The sequence below is a fragment of the Zonotrichia leucophrys genome, unplaced genomic scaffold, assembly GCF_028769735.1.
Source record: "Zonotrichia leucophrys gambelii isolate GWCS_2022_RI unplaced genomic scaffold, RI_Zleu_2.0 Scaffold_136_121556, whole genome shotgun sequence".
Taxonomy (NCBI): domain Eukaryota; kingdom Metazoa; phylum Chordata; class Aves; order Passeriformes; family Passerellidae; genus Zonotrichia; species Zonotrichia leucophrys.
Window position 1 is genome coordinate 29,914 of NW_026992341.1, and position 14,025 is coordinate 43,938.

The 14,025-nt window shown below is 47.4% G+C and overlaps 2 protein-coding genes across 2 annotated transcripts in view; both read right to left on the bottom strand.

Moving 5' to 3' along the window:
* Positions 1 to 14,025, bottom strand: part of LOC135460963 (zinc finger protein 850-like) — an 89,491-nt gene that overhangs the window by 24,705 nt on the left and 50,761 nt on the right. The window lies entirely within an intron of this gene.
* LOC135460959 (olfactory receptor 14C36-like) lies at positions 12,573 to 13,505 on the bottom strand. The gene has a single exon (XM_064737939.1). The coding sequence runs from the start codon at positions 13,503 to 13,505 to the stop codon at positions 12,573 to 12,575; it is 933 nt and encodes a 310-aa protein (XP_064594009.1).

Genomic DNA, 14,025 nt, shown 5'->3' on the forward strand with positions numbered 1-14,025 from the left:
AATTAGTTAATGAGACTTATGAGATTTATGAGACTTCGGTTGGTACTGCAGTAAGTCTTTACTGGAAACAATCCGCTGAAAGGATTTAAAGTTCTCTGTAATAAATAGAATAGCCAGCCTTTGCGGGCAATTTTGGGGAGCCTTTGGTACATCAAGAGGCTAGCAGGCTGTGTGAGGTGACAGTGGCTGCGCCCTGGGCACAGGGACAGCTCTGGCTGCCCTGTCTCCCCAGGGAACACGGGAATGGCCTGTGAGCAAAAGCTGGATGTGCAGGTATTATTGCAGTGCGGTGTTTATGAGAAACACTGGTATTGCTGTTTTGCTGTTCCAATAAGTGTCAGGGTACACGCCCCGAGTGTAAATTAAAGGTTTCTGGTCAAGCAGATTCAGAACCTAAGGTCTTAGAGCTTGTGTGTGAGAATCACATCTGATACCTGCCACCTGGAGCTGTGTGTATAAGAAGAAAACTGAGAAACTACTGTGAAAGTCTGTAAAAAAGTTTGAATGGAAACGGGATAGGGCAAGGAGAAATAAATAATAAGAACTGACCAGAGCAAACAGGTTCCTAAATTAGCCCCTTTTGGGAGGGGCTCATTGGGAGGAGGTTGCCAGTAAGAGCAGCTCAGAAAATAAAAAGATTTATAGTGCTTCATTGCTGTTAGTACTGTTTTATAATAGGAAGATAAATGAGATAGTTTTTGTATGCTGAAATGTCTTTTAAGAAATCACCCAGAATGACAAAGAGACTGTGAGATCAGACTGCTCTCTGGTCTTGGCCCCTGAAAAGGAAAACAAGGCAAAGAGAAAGCAAATCAAACATGTTGTTCAGCATGCAGCATAAGATAGCAACGTATGAAATCAGGCAAAGATTATCACGCTGAAATGCGAAGCAATCACAGTTCGCAAAATGAGTACATATGATTTGTAAAGGCTTCCTCCCAAGGTAAGGGAGGAGGAGTAAAGGTAACCTTCCCAAAAGGGAAGAATTTTTGTCAGCACAAGGGTCATGTGTTCAGTTTTAAATAAAGCTTTAGTACCTGTAGAGAATGTTTATGTTGTAGTGTGGGGAATGAACAACTGGCCAGTCTGAAAAGGCATACTTTTGCAAACCTTTAAAGTAACATGTGTACTATGTGTACCTAAAAGCTTTTGTACAATTCGCTCAATTTGCTAAACATTCTCAAATGAGAAAGGTTACTCTGGAGGCAAATAATATAAAGATGTTAGGCTTAATATTAACAGACACTGAAATTAAGAAAGACATTAGTAAGGAGATATTAGAATAAGTAAATAAGTGTTTTCAAGGGTATGGGCCTCTGCTGCACCAGGGAGAGTGAAAGATGCTCCCCCATGGGATGCTCCCCCATCAAGCTTAATGAAAGAACACAACCAGTGAGAACTGAGTAGTATCCTCAAAAGGAAGGTAAGGAAGGAATCAGTCCAATAACTGGTAGTACTGGATTAAGGGCTGTCAATAAGATAACACAGAATTTGTACCCTGTGGTAGCAAATCCATAGACCTTACTAACTTGTTTAACACCTGAGCTAACCTGGTTCACTGTTTTAGGCCTAAGAGATGCCTTCTTTTGCCTCCCTATCCATGAAGCCAGCCAGAACATTTTTGCATTCAAACACAAGCTCACACAGTCCATGTGCCTGAAGGCTTCAAAATTCTCCACTCCGATTGGAGAACAGCTTGCAAGGACCCAGAGTCCCAGGAAGCTCCACAAGAAGAAAGGAGGCTGTTGCAGTACATAGATGATCTTCTAGTAGCCACTCGGACGAGGGAAGCAAGAGAAGCCTGGACGGTAAGCCTTTTGAATTTCCTAGGACTCCAAGGATGCAGAGTCTCAAAGAAAAAGGCACAGGTAGTGAAACAGAAGGTAATCTACCTGGAGTAAGAAGTGAGTGCTGAGCAGCAGACTTTAAGGCAGGGAAGCCCTATGCCAAACCCTGAACCCCAGACAACGAAAAAACTCCAAACCTTCTTAGGCATGGCAGTGTAGTGCCAGCTGTGGGTTCATAATTGTGGACTGTTCTCCAGACCCCTCTATGCTCTTATTGCCAATGGGAACTGAGATCTCCAGTGGACAAGAGACACCACACGGGCCTTTCGCCAGCTAGAGAGTCCCCTCATGTCGGCTCCAGCTTTGAAACTTCCAGATGTAAGTAAAGCATTCTTTCTATTTTTCCATGCAAGGAATTGCTCTAGGAATATTGGCTCAAGACTTAGGTCCATACCGGAGGGCAGTTGCTTACCTCTCTAAGCAACTAGATGCAACAGCCAAAAGATGGCCAGGTTGCCTCAGAGCTGTAGCAGCAGTTGTGCTGAACATTCAAGAGGCACACAAGTTTATCCTGGGACAAAAATGACTGTGCTAGTGTCCCACACAGTGTCTGTAGTACTAGAAGTAAAGGGTGGCCACTGGCTTTTCACCAGAGAGGTTTCTGAAATACCAGGCCATCATGGTAGAGCAAGATGATAGAGAGATAGTGGTGACTAATATTGTCAACCCAGCTTCTTTTCTCAGTGGAATCAAGGAGAAGCAGTACACCATGATTGCCTAGAGACCACTGAAGCTACCTACTCCAGCCGCCCAGACTTAAAGGACACTCCTCCGGACGATGCAGAGACCTGGTTCACTGACAAGAAAGCGACATTGCAAAGTTCACAGTGACTACCTGCAGAGAAGTAATAGAGTGTGGACCCTTACCAACAGGTACCTCTGCACAGGATGCTGAGATAAATGCATGGACCCATGCCTTAGAAACAGCAAAAGGCATTCAGAGTTGTGCATGCACATGGAGCCATCTGGAAGGAGAGGGGACTGCTGACCTCACAGGGAAAGAAGAGACAATCCAGCTGCTGGAAGCAGTTCGGCTACCTAAAAAAGCATATTAAGGCACACCAGAGAGTGAGCTTAAAATTAGAAGAAAGAAATGAGCTGGCGGATGGAGAGGCAAAGAAAGCAGCAAAGGGTGAGGTACAGATTTTCCTCGAAGGTAAGCCATAATACAACTGCAAGGGGTGGGCTACCATTGAAAGAGAGCTAGTAATCCCTTCCCATTTTCGTAGTTACTAGTGAAGGAAGGGCACTAGAAAACACACTAGGGCCTAATTACTTAAAGCCTTTTATAGAGTGTGGCTCCTTTCTCAAAATGACCAAGGCTGCGAGTGATACAGAGTGCACTGGAATGAAGTGTTGACCTTGAAGTAGTAATTCCCACAAGCTTTCTAGAACACACATCTGATTGAAAGGACTGTTGTATCATTGTCAAGAATCTATATGCCACTATCACTCAGGTGAGCTGATAATGTGATCCTTGCCTCCAGAATAACCTCAAAATACCCCCGGGCCAAAACTTGGTCAGACTGGGAGAGGCCATGAGCCTGTACAGCAGTGGCAAATCAACTTTTCAGAACTCCCAAGGAAAGGGGGGTATCAGTATTTACTGGTATTAATAGATACATTTTCAGGGTAGCCAGAAACATTCCCCACCAGAACTGTCAAAGCTCAAGAGGTGACCAGATCATTTTTACAAGAGATATTACCACGCTTCAGAGTTCCAGCCACAATATCCTCAGATAAAGAATCACCTTTCATTTCCAAAATAGTGCAACAGATTAGTAGCCATCTGGGCATAGATTAAAGACTTCACACCCCATATCGCCCCCAATCAAGCGGCCAGGGAGAGAGAATGAATCATTTGATTAAGCAGCAAATCATAAGACTGGGGCAAGAAGCTCTTCCACTAGCACTATTGCAAATTCAAACTAAACCTTTTGAGCTAAAGGAATGCTGAATCCTTTTAGAATGCCTTATAGAAGACCATATAGAATACAAGGGGAATGTCCAGAATGTCCACTTACATGGTGGCATTAAGCAAACAGCTCAGAGTAATTGAGAAACTTGTGGCTGGAACTCGGAGCAGGGAGTTGGATAGCCTGGGGTTGATGTATATGTTAAGTCTATTACAGAGAAGACTTCGGAACCACAGTGGGAGAGACCACTGCAAGTACCTCTCACCACCTTCACTGCAATCAAAATCAAGGAGCAGAATGCTGGATCCATCACTCTCGAGTGAAGAAGGCCCAGAAGCCCCTTCAGGAGTGACACCAGGAGACAATGAACTGAGACTAAAACTTACTCGGGCAAAATGAGTATATTGCGGTCGGGAGTAGCTCATACTTTAGTGTACAGAATTGTTTTGTATGGAATTATAACTGAAGTTTTAGAACTAGAGAGTACCTCTACCCAAAGCAATGCTGAATGGCCTTGGTCCCTGGCATTTAATCAGTATACTAGATCCATAAGAAAACCTTCTGAGATAAAGAAAGTTTATATTAAACATATCTACTGTAGTAATCCACGAGAATCAAGTATGTGAAGAGTAAGAATAGCAAGAACAGGAGCTGTGAACACTTCAAAGAATCTGAAGCGAAGAAATCAAAGTAAAGTGCTTAGTCATCAATAAGATGGCTTATGAGAGACCAGATGTAATTAGTGTCTGAACCTCCCCTGGTGTATATGAACACCAGGAAGTCTGTGATAACCTAAGTGAATCAGACAGTTAGTGTAATTTCACCCTGATACAGCCTGTAGGCAATGAATTTAGGCTCTTCTCTCAAGATTTCCCCTCCATTATCTTCTGCCCTGAACACAGTCCACAGCTTGATCTTAGCTAAAGGCAAGGTGGGTGACCAGGAGAGACATTCCTGCTTGCCACACATCTGGGAAATCAGGTGCTTTGGAAGGAGAGAGAGAAGTTAGATTCCCTGAAGTCTCTACATTTCAGAACAAACATCTGTCTCAAGTATGACCTAAACCTCTGTCAGATACACTTGTGAAGTGTGTCTGAATTTGTAGTATGAGCCCAGCACATCCCTCTGGCAGGGAGGGATGATCATGGACAGAAAGCAGTTCCTGTTCCCCATAACAAACATCTAACTGGCATATTAGAGACAAGATTAAGAGTTTTAAATAGAATTGATTCAGAAATACTGATGAATAAACTGGCTGCTGCAGCAGGTAGCCTAACAAAATTGAAGCAGCCTTTATAGTAATCTCTACTGGCATTAGGAACTAGCCAGTGACAGATTTCAAAAGTACTGCCAAAGTAAAGAAGTATGAACAGGCCGGGGACCAAGACCACAAATTGATAGTAGAAGCACTTAGTATAGTTCAAGATAATGTGTCTTTAGCTTTCAGTTGTATACAAGCACAGTTATAGATACAAGCAACAGCAGCTCTGATCATATAGGAAAGGGGTGAAGGTAATTTTCCAGCTGAAATTCAGAAAATTGAATGAGATAATGCAATTGATTTTGAAAAGAAGTTTTAATCCTGGTAGATTATGGTGAATTTCACCTATGATCCTATTTCTAATGTGGCCACTGCCTTTGTGCTTACCATACGTAATGCCACTGTTTATGTTATCCATCCCATCATTGCCCTAAGATTAAACCATGAAGAAACAACACTCTATCCTTCAGAACATAGAGTGTGGGCACAAAAAGATGAATGAAAAGTGGCAGGTAGTAAACTTAGAATCCTGCATTACTAGAGAACAAATGGAATTCATTTGTGAAAGCAATACTGCTAATGCCCAAGATGTGTTTGGACACTGAACAGAGTATTTGTCACTTTGAAATTCATCCAGTCACTGACCAGAAAACTGTGCTCGTATATACTGGAAAAGGGTGTATGTTTGAGAACTGCTTGTGCTGCTGTACAAATTAATAGCAATGATGTTATTCTGTCTAGTAGAAACCATTCTAATCTCTGTATTTGTATTTGTAATTTTGTTAAGATTATTGAGTGTGATTTTTCGTATTTGGTACCAGTAACATCCCACCAGCTGATTACAGCCAATTACACAATGTATCACAGACTACCACCTACCCCTATCGGGGTGAACCTTACATTAGTAAAACAATTAATTAAGCACTAAGACCTATTAGAAGTCTTGAAAGAAATCTGTGAAAGTAGAAAGAAAACCTTAATTACTGTCCAACATGGTACAAAAGAAATAACCAGAGTTCTACAAAGAATAAAATACAGATAATCACTGGTGAGATGTGATCTTTGGGTGATCACCAACTGCAAATAGAATCTTTGATAAGTTGTGCCACCCTATTCTAGTTTTACTAATATTAGTTAAGATAAGCTTAAGATTATCTATTACATTGTTAATTTGGAACTAGAGAATGCTACAACGAATAGCTGTACTGACCTCTTTGTCAAATGTACATGGTAAAGCGCTAAAAGACACTTATTGTCGTGGAAATTTTCCTTAAGTAAAAGAATTTACTTATTTCCTAGGAAAGGGGGGAATGAGACAGAATATCCATCCTGAACTAGGTAAAGTGTCTAGGAGAGGTGAAGGGTCTGTGGAGCTAAAGCTGAAGGAGAGGCCGCATTCCAGAGACAGCAAGGAGACAGAGAAAGAAAAACAGAAAAACCACGAGGTCAATTTGCCCCCGACTTAGGAATTCCTTCGATAAAGAAGAATTAGTGCTAAATGTCATGTGGAATGAATATGTATGAACTTAATTTGAAACTGTATGCATATGCATTTGGAAGGGGGAATAAAAAGGGGACTCGGAGTCTCCAGGGGCACGCACGCCTTTTGGGGAGTCTTGCGTCCGGCGCGCGTCGTAATAAAGCATACCGGGCTTTACAACTTTTACAAGTTGTGAGGTTTCTTCTTTTCTCCGCAAAACACTATCACAGAGCATCCCTGTGATGTCACTATGTCATATCATACAGTCGCTCTGTGATGTCACAGAAGATTCTGATGTCACAAAATCACCATCTGATGTCACTGTCTGTTCTGTAATGTCATTATCTGTTCTTTGATGTCAAAGCCTGCTCTATGATGTTTCACGGCCACCCACTGTTGGTTGCCACCCACGGCAACCAACAGTGATGTCACAGAGCCATCCTCTATGATGGCAGAATCTGCTCTATGACCACATACCCTACTCTATGATGTCAGAGCTCATTATGTGATGTCATAATCCCTAAATGATGTCACATTGACACTATGTAATGTCACAGCATACACGTTGACGTCACAGCTGGCTCTATGATGTCACACAACTATGCCATGCCATCACAGCCTACTCTGTGTTGTCACAGAATCCCCTCTATTATGCTGTAGCTGCTCAGCGACCTTACACAAAAAACTCTGTGATGTCATAGCCCAATCTGTGACCTCACAGAACACACTCTATGCTGTCACACAGCCCCTTGCTGACATCACAGCTGTTCTGTCCCTCTATGAGACATCCACACAGGTGCCCTCTCGGGGTTTGGTGCTCTTTGCATCAGACTCAGTCCTCCAGAGAGGGCTCAAAAATTTCTCAGGAACTCAAAGTTACATTGAAACACTGAAATTTCTTGTACTTTAAATAGATCCCTGTGACGCACAAGACTGACAAAGTGTCCCCAGGTTCCAGGTAGAGCAAATCACTGGAGGCAGTGATGACAGCTGGGGACAAACAAGGCAAAGGTGTCTCTGGTGCTGAGCAAACCTGGATGTGTTTCAGGAATGCCAAGGACCAAGGCCTGAGTCCCTGCCCCTGCCAAGGCAGATCCTGTCCATCCATCATATCTCAGGGCTCTTCCCGGGATGGGCACTGGCATGTGGGGATGTGCAATGGCAAGGGCAGGAGCATGGGGCGGCCCCTGCCAGGCTGCTGAGCAGGGACAAGGAGGCAATGAGGCCCCAGGCCTGCAAGGGTCACTTGTCCCCTCGTGGCCTCAGGCCCAGGCCCAGCAGCCATGGCCAAAGTGCTGCCCAAGTTGGCTCTGGCAGGGCTGTCTTGCAGCTGCTGCCCATCCCTGTGCCCTGTGCAGCCCAGGCTGTCCCACGGTGTCCCTGCCCTGCGCCTCTGTCCCTGCAGGCTGTCGGCATGCCCCGGCTGCCCCACCTGGCTGGGCCCTTCCTTTGCTAACAGCTCTGCCTCCTGCCTGCCTCTGCCTGCCCACACAAAGCCTTGGCCTTGATACCAAAAGGGTTAATTCAATTTTTACTGTGCCTGTGAACTTTCAGCACAAGAATAAGGCATGCAGGTTCTGCTTTCCCAGCAGGAATGATTGGAAGAGAAGATGAAGACATCTGGCTCAAGAATGTAGTGACAGAAAAAAGAAGGTCCGAATCTGGGAACTTGGGGTGGATTTTAGGGTAATCGGTAAATTGTAATACACATTTGGTGACACTGGTAGAATTACATGTCCACATAAGGTTAGGAGTTATCCCTCGCTAGACCTCAGGCCTGAATAAATGATACCCACTTAAATAGGAAATTAGTGTTAACAAGTCTTATATTTCAGAGATTTGGTGGCAGTGGAGCCCCACAGAACCAAGGAGTCAACTGTGACACTGAGCAAACTCATGGAACAAAGGGTCCATTGTTACACAGCAGAACCCTATGGAACCAAAATCCATTTTGGCACACTGAGGCCACATTGAACCAATATCCATTGTGATACTGCAGATCCAAGGAGACCATTGTGACACTGAGAAACCCGTTGGAACCAAGGGGCCATTGTGACACAGCAAGGCCTGGTGGAACCATGGGTCCATTGTGACACTGCAGAACCTCACAGAACAAAGGTGACCATGTTCTACTATGGAACCTCATGAAACAAAGGGACCATGGTGACACTGCGAAACCAAGGAGACTACTGTTTGCAGTAGGAAAGCTCATGGAACCAGAAGTCCATTGTGACACAGCAAGGCCTTGTGGAACCAAGGGACCATTCTTAAACTGTGTAGCCTCATGGAACCATGAGCAATTGTGACACAGCGAGGGCACATGGAGCCAAGGGGCCACTGTGACACTGCGGATCCAAGGAGACCATTGGGACTGAGGAACCTCATGGAACCAAGAGTCCATTGTTCTACTGTGGGGCCTAGGGGAACCACAGGGATGACAGTGACTTTGTGGGCCTTCATGGAACAATGGAGACTGTTCTGACACTTTGGGACCCACTATAGCATGGCAGGGTTTCATGGAACCAAGGGGACTCCAGTGAACACTGTGGGTCTCCATGAGATGAAGGGTCTGATGGAACCAAGGATACCGTTGTGACACTGTGGGGCATCATGGAACAGTCCATTTTGACACAGCAGGGCCTCATGGAACCATGGAGGCCATTTTTACACTTTGAGGCCTCGTGAAACAAAAGGGCCATTGTGGCACTTCAGAGCCTTGTGGAGCCAAGGGGACCACAGTGACACTGTGGGGCTCAGTGAAACCAATCGTCTGTTGTGACACTGCAAGGTCTTATGGAATCATGGAGACCATTGTGACACCAAAAGCCTCACTAAACCAAGGGGCCATTGTGACACTAGAAGGCCGCATGGAAGCACGGAATCATTGTGGCACCATGGAGTGTTGGCAGACCAAATGGCAGTTGTCACAGTGTGTGGCACCACGGAGTCCATTGTGACATTACAGGGCCCCATGGAATCCTGGAGGCCATTGTGACACTTTGAGGCCTCTTTGAATCAAGGGGCTCTGCATGGCCTCATGGAACCAAGGAGCCCCTTCTGACACTGTGAATCCCTATGGAAGCAAGTGTCCATTGTGATATTGTGGCACCCAGGAGACCCCTGTGACACAGCAAGGCCTCATGGAAGCAAGGAGTCATTGTGACACTATGGGATCCCATGGAAACAAGGGGCCAGTGTGACACATCTGGGCCTCATGGAAACAAGGATCCAGTATGACACCACCACTGTGACACTGCAGGGCCCCATGGAAACAAGGGAACAGGTAACAGCTCTGGTTGGCTTGGCCTGACTGGTCCAACTGCCCTTGGCTTGTCGACAGTCTCTGCTCATGTGCCCCTGAAACAATGGGGCTCTGGGCTTTCCTTCAACTGGAACAGAACTGTTCTTCTCATTCAAGTATCCATGGCCAAAATGGGATTTCCCCTCCAAAATTTCCAATATTCAGAGTTGCTCCCAGATAAAGCTGACATTACCAACAAGTCTGGCTGACCATGACTTCCTGAGAGCTGGCTCTCACTTGCCCTCAAACACTGAGGCTCTGCGCTTTCCTTCCTATGGGAAAAAACTGTCCTTCCTGCACACGCACCCATAGCCAAAATTTATACTTTTCAAAAGCTGCTCCTGCTCCAGGCCCAGGGCCCATCCCAAAGCTGGGGCAGATACAAAGCTGTGTGCATTTCTGTTCATTGCTGTTCTGCTGGAGATGGATCCTCAGCCACTTGGAGGTTGGTGATGAATTTTATTACTCCAGAGGCCTCTACCTTGTGGAGCTCTTCAGTTCAGGAATTCAATGAAAAAGGTTCCTAAACATTTGTTCAAAACACCTGAACAAGAAAGGCCAAGGGAGTAATCTAAGTTTTCAGTTTTGTGTGGTTAATGAGACACATTTCAGAAGTGCCTTCAAAGTGAATCTGCTACGCTGAAAGAAAAAAAAGCAGTGAGAACTGTTTTGTCCAGTATACATCTCTTCTTTATATTTGGTATCAGCAATGTCCAATTGATATTGACGCCCAGCACCTTCTGTTGGAGTCTGAACAGATAGGAAAAAAAAAACCCTCATGGCTGACAATCAATAGGACTTTGTCCCCATATCCTCCCCACAATTTCCCTCATCCAATCCCTGGCACTCATATGGGTTAGGAATGGATTGGCCAAGAAGAGCAGGTCATGGATTCTTCCCCTGTGCTCAGCACTGCTGGGGCAGCACCTTGAGTGCTGTGTCCAGTTCTGGGCCCCCCAATTCAGGAAGGGCATGGAGGGGCTGGAGAGTGTCCAGAGAAGGGCAACAAGGCTGGTGAGAGGTCTGGAACACAAGTCCTGTGAGGAGCAGCTGAGGGAGCTGGGGTTGTTTATCCTGGAAAAGAGGTGGCTCAGGGAAGACAAGGCCAAGTCAGGGCACAGGTTGGTCTTAATGATCTCCAATGACTTTTCCAACCTTGCAGATTCTGGGATGCTCAAAACCCACTTTTGGAGCAGTTTCAGGATGAGTCCTGGGCCTCCCCTTCAGGAGCTCCAGCAGCCCAGGTCCCTCAGCTTCTCCTGCCAGCCCCAAAGCCCATCCTGTCAGTCCTGCAGAGCCTCTGCAGCTCCTCCTCACTGCCCAGAACAGGGAGCCCCAGAGCCAGACACAGCAGCCCAGATGTGCCCCCCTGGCCTGGGGTGCCTCTGGCAAGGGAGCAGCACCAGGCACTGAAGGAGCTGCAGGCAATTCCTGCAGCACTTGTAGGATGATCCTGCTCCCCAAGGGACATTCCCATGGGGCCAAGTCAGGAACTGCAATGGGGAGTGGGGCCAGAGAGGAAAGGGCAAACAGGGATGGGCTGTTTGCAGGGGAGGGAACAGGGATGGGCAATAGGAAGAAATTTCTTTCGGGAAGAGTAAAGAAAGCAAAGGTGAAGCCAAGGAAATGCTGAGGGCACTTTGGGGCTGGCTGCCAGGCAGCCCTGGCTCTGAGCAACAGCGTCTGCAGTGGGACAGGAAATTCCCAGCTGATGGGAACAAACTTTCTGGCTGACTGCAGAGGCCAGGACAAAGCTGAGTGGTTTCCCTGGTGTCCCCCAGCCCTTGCTGGCCCCAGGGGCTGATGGCATTTGTGCTCCCTCAGGTTCATGTCCCCACACCAACAGCATGGGGGTGCTCCCCCTGCTCTGTGCAATGCAAACAGGGGCTGCTGAGTCAGTGCTGCTGTGTCTGTGCCTGCAAGGATGGGGCACCTGTGTGAGCTGGGGGAGAGGCCAGGGCTGCAGAGGAGGGATGTTGTTGGCAGCTCCATGAGGATGCTCTGGGATGCTGCCCTGGGCTGCTGCCCTGGGCTGTCCAGCGCACTGGGGATGGATCAGTCCCTGCTCTGCTGCTCCTTCCCTTCTCCCCCAGGGCCCTTGCAGAGCCCCAGCCATGCTGTTTGCCCGCAGCCTGCGCACGGCCAGCCTGGGGCTGCTCACGGGGCTTTTCTGTGCTGAGCATTGGCCTGGCCGTGTTCATGAGAGAGCCTGGGCAGGGAGCCTGGAGCCCCAAGGCCATGGCCTGAGGCGTCAGCGCTGCCCCAGCAGTGCCCATGGCCTGTCCCTGCTGCAGCCCCGGCACTGCCACCCCCAGGGCTGTGCCCGGCCCCAAGAGCACTCAGGCGCTGCAGCAGCACCAGGGCCACCAGGGCAGCGGGGCAGGGCCACGGCAGCAGCACTGGCAACACCAAGTGCTGCTGCTGCTGGGCACAGCTGCTGGGCCAGCACTGATCTGCCCCCAGCTGTGCACACAGACATTGCTGCTGCAGCTCCAGAGAAGGCAACAAAAGGACGCGTCTGCAGAAAACTCTGCTGGGAAATTCTTCAGTTTTTTCAAAGCCACAGAGAGCACAGCCCCTCATTGAAACAGTCTGTGGCCACAGGGAAGATGGAGAGAAAAAAAATGAGAAATGGCATGAAAAATGACATTTTTTGTTGACAAAATTTAAAAATTAAAACAGAGGAAAAGAAATTCCAAACTGAAAGAAACAAGAAGTTTCAAAGATTACTGTTATTACAAGTCGCTTGCAGAAACTGGCCAGCATTTTAATGTTTCTGAAAGTACCCAGTCATCAGTTTCCTCACTGCAGCCTTGAGCTCCTGATTTCTCAGGCTGTAGATGAGGGGGTTCAGGGCTGGAGCCACCACCGAGTAAAGAACTGACACTGACAAATCCAGAGATGGGGAGGAGATGGAGGAAGGTTTCAGGTGAGCAATTGCTGCAGTGCTGAAGAACAGGGAGAGAACAACCAGGTGAGGGAGGCAGGTGGAAAAGGCTTTGTGCCGTCCCTGCTCAGAGGGGATCCTCAGCACGGCCCTGAAAATCTGCACATAGGAGAAAACAATGAACACAAAACAACCAAATGATAAACAGGCACTAACAACAATGAGCCCCAGTTCCCTGACATAGGATTTGGAGCAGGAAAGCTTGAGGATCTGTGGGATTTCACAGAAGAACTGGCCCAAGATATTGCCCTGGCACAGGGGCAAGGAAAATGTATTGGCTGTGTGCAGCAGAGCATGGAGAAAGCCACTGGCCCAGGCAGCTGCTGCCATGTGGGCACAAGCTCTGCTGCCCAGGAGGGTCCCGTAGTGCAGGGGTTTGCAGATGGACATGTAGCGGTCGTAGCACATGATGGTCAGGAGGGAAAACTCTGCTGAGATGAAGAACATAAAGAAAAAGAGTTGTGTGGCACATCCTGAGTAGGAGATGTTCCTGGTGTCCCAGAGGGAATTGTGCATGGCTTTGGGGACAGTGGTGCAGATGGAGCCCAGGTCACTGAGGGCCAGGTTGAGCAGGAAGAAGAACATGGGCGTGTGCAGGTGGTGGCCGCAGGCTACGGCGCTGATGATGAGGCCGTTGCCCAGGAGGGCAGCCAGGGAGATGCCCAGCAAGAGGCAGAAGTGCAGGAGCTGCAGCTGCCACGTGTCTGCCAATGCCAGCAGGAGGAAGTGCTTTATGAAGATGCTGTTGGACATTTCTTCTGTCTTGGCATGGGGACCTGCAGAAAAAGTAATCATGGAATAGTTGGGTTTGGAGAGGACTTGAAATATCCCAGCACAGCTTGGGGGCACTTTCTCCCCACTGCCTTCCCATCCCTGGGGGCTCAGCTCTGCCCTGTAGACCCCTCCCAGCTCAGGCACTGCTCAGGGGCAGCTCTGGCTCTGCAGGTTCTGATAGGAATGTCAGAGGAACCCTGAGGAGGCTGGAAAAGCAACACTGATGCTGCCTCTAAGGGGCCCGGTGCTCATTTCTGTCACTGCCTGATTTGTTTAGATCAGAGATTTTTTTTTTATTTGTCTCAAGCTGAACTGAAATGAGTATTTATGGTCAATATCCCATTCAGGTAACCCAAAACAATAGATTAAAAAGCAGGACTTTGCCTTTCCTGCAGTCCCTGCTTTGCTGTGCTCCCTGTATAATCTACTTGGAAATGTTCTGCAGTTAAATGCCATGCTGGGAGCAGTCCTGAACAATGCAGAATTCTCCCCACACAAG